The sequence below is a fragment of the Morus notabilis genome, unplaced genomic scaffold (assembly GCF_000414095.1).
Source record: "Morus notabilis unplaced genomic scaffold, ASM41409v2 Scaffold711, whole genome shotgun sequence".
In the NCBI taxonomy this organism is placed as follows: Eukaryota; Viridiplantae; Streptophyta; class Magnoliopsida; order Rosales; family Moraceae; genus Morus; species Morus notabilis.
The window spans coordinates 163,189-168,395 of record NW_010366097.1 but is presented as its reverse complement, the minus strand read 5'-3'; the positions used below and the strand labels follow the sequence as shown (position 1 = coordinate 168,395).

Sequence of the window (5,207 nt, the reverse complement as noted above, 5' to 3'; positions counted from 1 at the left end):
AAAAACAAAGAATGTTCAAAATTGTGAGTTTGTACATAAATATATAAAATAACGCATAATAACATTATTATTTTTTGTTAATCACTCATAAAATTAGTTTCTTTTCATGAGAAAGAACACTCTTAAAATTAGTTATACTTTTTTATTAATCACTCTTAAAATTAGTTATACAAAATCATAATCACTTTAAATCTCATTTATTTTATCAATTTAAATTTAAATTTTAAATTTTTTATAATTAAAAACTCTTAAAAGTATAACATCTAATTTTTTCTATTACAATAAAAAAATTTTAAAAAATATCACATTTTAATTTAAATTAAAATTTTAAATCTCTAAAATGTGCTGTGATTTGAAGTTAGGAATAAAAAAGAAAAGTAAAAACTAAAAACTAAAAATAGAGAGAAGCGATATAGGAATGAGGATCCTATAATTCAGCCTTTCCAGATGACCAAACTGACAAAATCTGTGATTATCTCTCTCTCTCTCTCTCTGATCTCTGAATCTCTGAATATATAAATACGGAAACTGACTCATTCACAGGGTCTCTCGTCTCTCACCCACTTTGGAATTGAATTTCTAATTTATTTATTCAATTCAAAACAAACGTCCTCTTAAATCTCTGACCCGATAGTTTAGTCACAAAATCTGCATGTGTACGTCGTTGCTTACCGCGTCCCATACATCTCTCTTTAATGCCCTCTAGACCATCTACATTAAAAAATTTAAAAAAATAAATAAAAATAGTCGTAAAAGACAGAAAAAAGTAGTTCCCTATTCTCTCTCTCTCTGCTTTCCAAGTTTTTCTCTTTTCCCCTATACATAAGTTACTTTATTAATTATTTCCAACTCCTCTATTATTTTATTTCATTATTATTTAATTCCCTCACACCATTATATATATCTCTCGCCGACTCCTAGTCCACCACCTTTGTTTTTCTATACGTTTGTCTCAGACAGAGCATTATTTTTGGCGTACACAGAACAGGGCAGTTCAGAAACGGAAATACACATTTCAGGGGAAAAAATATCAGATTTTTTTGGAGTTGATCTCTTGATTTCAAGAGAACCCATTTGAGTTTATGCATTATCGAAGGTGTTGAAACGATTTTGGAGAAGTTTCTGGTGTTTGGTTGCTCAGAAAATATGGCTATTCAAGCGCAGTTGTACCAGGAAAATCTTGGGTTTCCATTGTGCGGTTCGCAAGATTGGACGGTGGATATTGGAAATAATGGTTGCGGTGCGTTTAACTTTAACCAGTTTTCTTTCGGTTCTCAACAAAAAAACCACCATCATCATCATCAAGATCAGCAGCAAATATTCATTCAAGAGTTGCAGAATCTGCAGCAGAAAAACGACAAGTTTTTGCACGACAATACTCTATCAATGGCCTATTCCCAACGCATAGCGGAACAAGCCGAGAAGCAACGGCAAGAAGTCGATCAATACATCAAATTACATGTAAGAAACGTCATAATATATTTTATTCTTTCAACGAAAACGGGTTTGGATTCTGTTCTAATCATACTTATTATTATTTTTTTGGAATTTCAGAATGAGAGTTTGAGATTGATGCTTCAAGAGCAAAGGAAGCAACTAATGACGACACTAATAAAGAAAATAGAACCCAAATTGCTAGCCCTTCTTAGAGACAAGGACGAAGAAATTGCACTAGCGGCTAAGAGAACAATGGAACTAGAAGATTTGCTTAGGAAATTGGAGAGCGAAAACCAGGCATGGCAGAGAGTTGCGCAAGAGAAGGAAGCCATGGTTGTGTCGTTGAACAACAGTCTCGAGCAGGCGAGAGAAATGGCCTCTTTTTGCCCTAGCAATGGCGCCGAAGACGCCGAGTCTTGTTGCGATTTTGGCATGGAAAACAGAGGAGAAGAAGAAACCAGAGGAGGAAAACAGAGTGTGATGGTTTGTAAAGCCTGCAATTCTCGAAATTCGTGCGTTTTGTTGCTTCCTTGTAGGCACCTTTGTTCGTGCAAGGCTTGTGAAGCTTTCCTCGATTCTTGCCCCGTCTGTAGAACGCCAAAGAAGGCTAGTATAGAGGCTTTGATTTTCTAGGCTAATTTTCCGGGAAAAAGTAAAGAGAAAAAAGAAAAATAAAAAAAAAAGTTAAACTGCAAATGCTTAGGTTTAAGCAGAGCGCATATGGTTGATACTGATACTAGATATGATGGATATGCACTATGCAGTTATGCACATATGTTAACCATCTTTTCGATGCTAGCAATTCTTTTTTTTTTTTTTTTATATATATAATTTGGATTTTTTTTTTGTTCTTCCTTTTTATGGTCTTTGAACCTGGATTTAATTTGTACTTTAAACAACCCAAATTAATTGAACAGAATTACAGTAAAGAACATCTTTTCCTTTCATGGTGCTGTTACTGTTTTCCACTTTTAGTGTTTTTTTTTTTTTCTTTTAGAGTTTTATACCATTGTATAATTTTTTTTCCTTTGTCAGTTATGTTGCACTGACAGAGGAAAAGCATTGAAAGCAATTGTCAGATTGAAACTGTAGCTTTGTTTTACGCCACAAGCAATTTTCCCGGATGAGAGAAGTATTTTTTGTAATTGTATATTTCACTTTGATAAGTTTGCTAAGAAAAGGGGTTGATAAAGCTGGTCCCAAAGCTAAGATGAAAGTTGGGAAAGGGGCATCCTCTTAATTACCAATGAACAAGATCTCAAATTAGCGTCTCCAAGTCCAACTTTTCTGCCTTTAGGTTTTTGGCCTTTTTAACAATTGGGGCATTTATGATTCTTACGTTTCTTGACACTTTCTATGGTCATTATCATCATTAGAGAAAATTAGAAAATGTGCTCACTATATCAACCCCTGTTTAGTTTTGTCATCCATTATAAATCTAGACATGGACGTCTAATTTTGGAAACAACACTTCCATCAAACTTGGTTGGTTGATACGACCCGTAAAAGAATTTAGATCGTTGAAAATTTTCCGTTGTTGTTGTTGTTGTCTCCATTTGATAAAAAAATAACAAATTTCAACGATTTAAATAAATTTATTTAATATAATTTTAGTGCCATGTGTGTTGGCAACTAAAAAAAAAGACTAATGAATTAAACACATCCACTATCTCTCCTTAATAATCAAATATTGGAATGACATCGTGACCAAAGTTAAGTATCATCACAACCTTTTTTTAGTCAAATTAGAATGACATATGATATTAATAGATAGATTATAGATAAGATGGTAATGATATGTGACTTCTATTGTTTATTTAGTGAGATGGACATTACATGTTCAAATGTGTGATGATGAATTGGACTAATTTGTCATGATTCAGAGAAAAAGAGGGTGAAAACCCAATATGGGTTAGTTGAGATGTACAAAAAATGAGGGGTGGGTGGGGGTGATAATGGTATTGACAGGAGATTCTGGTCCTCCTAATAATCCGCTGCTTTGCAGTAGTGGGTGGAGGTGATGGGTCTCTGTGGCTTATCTGTCTTTATAACTCTCATCCATCGTGTGCCTCTTTGATATTTTGCACTTTCTTTCTTTTTTATTTTCATTTTTATTTTTGATACGCACTTGTGGGTCCCACTCTAGATTTGGTATTTGGGAGTTTAGTTCATTTCACTCAAAAATAATTATATTTAATTTTATTATTACAGTAAAAAATTTTCATATAAAATTACATTTTAATTTGAATTAAAAATTCGAATCAGTGTACTAAACAACCCTTAAAACTGACGGAGACTGAGTGGGAGACTGCAGTGAGTGGAAGTGAGATAGCATGTGATTGCCAAAAAAATAAATAAATAAAAAGAAAGGAAAAGAATGAGAAAAGCGAGTACGTGTACTAGGAAGCTTTGTTGGGCTGAGCCGGATGCTTTGTCCCAACTAGTGAGCCCGATCCAATCGGGCTACTTAAGAGTGCATAATAAAGCCCAATAAAAGCTTGGGGAATGCAACGCAGCTTTGGATTTTCGTCACTTCAGTTTGCGTTTTGGATTTTCCCATTTATAAGAGGATAAGTCGAAAGTAGACGAAATGGGTTTTTATCAAGAGTGTCCCCAATGATAAAAAGTAACCTACTAGATTATTAACGATCTTTTCTAGCGTCGGTCATTGAAGAGTAATCTATCGGGTAATCACCAGTAATTTACCAGGTTATTTTTTGTCCACTGAAAAAAGATTACAAAAGAAAACATCAACAAAGCGAAACGAAAACAAGTGGTCGCTATTTTTTGCGTGGCTTTGTCTGCACTCCACTCTATTTTTGGATTACTCAAGCTTCCTCATGTAAAAACTCCAAGAACTTAAAACTTACAAGGTAACAGAGTGTGAGATTGGATGACCAGAGTCTAAAACTTGTTCGGCCTAGTACAACCTCCAAAATAGTCGAGCTTTCCCCTATAAATACTTGAATAGAGCCTCATTCCCTCGAGTAAACAAATGAGGCCGTTATCGTTATCAAATTTCAAGTCTAAAATCAAAGAGGTCATAGTCTTATACGTTTAAAATCATGATTCTAATTTTGTTAGTACTTTTCTCTTATAATAATTTAAATAAAAAAATTTCCACAAATTAGTTATCTTAAAAAAAATTTGAACTCGGTATCAAAATTTGTTTAGTTTGTTTAAACACGTGAACTAAACGGACCACTAGAAACCCATAACTCGATCATCTTCACCCTTGCCATCAAGCGTCTGCTTCTAGACCGCTTTCAGTAATCGCACAAAGTTTCATCATCGGATTCAATTTGTGTTCTTCAGCGTCACCCCGAGTAGCACACAACCATTAGCTTTATAAGGAACCTATAAACAATCCATCTTTGTCATCTTCGTCTACCTTTGGAGCTTTTTTAGAAACCATTTAAAGTTCGTCTCCTGAAATCATCGACCACTTTTCATCTCTGGTTTGATCTTGACTTATTGTTGGAGATAGCTCAATGGAGTTCTCTCGAAGAGTGCATGATTCCTCTCTCCATCAACCAATTCATTGCTCCTCACACTATTATTTGATCTCACTTGTTCCATTAGATTGTTCTACAGTACTTGCAGGTCATTTTAAGGTATTTTGGCAACAAAAGGAAACCCTAACGGCCATTATCTCTAAATCTTTAAAATTTTAATGAACAAAAATTCATAAAATTAAAATTTTGTATGAACATTTAAAGTTTTTGGTTAGTTATAGTTATATTTATATAGTTTCATAAAATTACCTTTTT

General features: G+C 33.9%; 1 protein-coding gene across 1 annotated transcript; it reads left to right on the top strand.

Moving 5' to 3' along the window:
- The first annotated feature begins 928 nt into the window (after window positions 1–928).
- Window positions 929–2,563, top strand: LOC21391749 (probable BOI-related E3 ubiquitin-protein ligase 3). The gene is made up of 2 exons (XM_010109361.2): window positions 929–1,461; window positions 1,555–2,563. The coding sequence occupies exons 1-2, from the start codon at window positions 1,147–1,149 to the stop codon at window positions 2,068–2,070; spliced, it is 831 nt and encodes a 276-aa protein (XP_010107663.1). The 5' UTR covers window positions 929–1,146; the 3' UTR covers window positions 2,071–2,563.
- The last annotated feature ends 2,644 nt before the right edge of the window (window positions 2,564–5,207 follow it).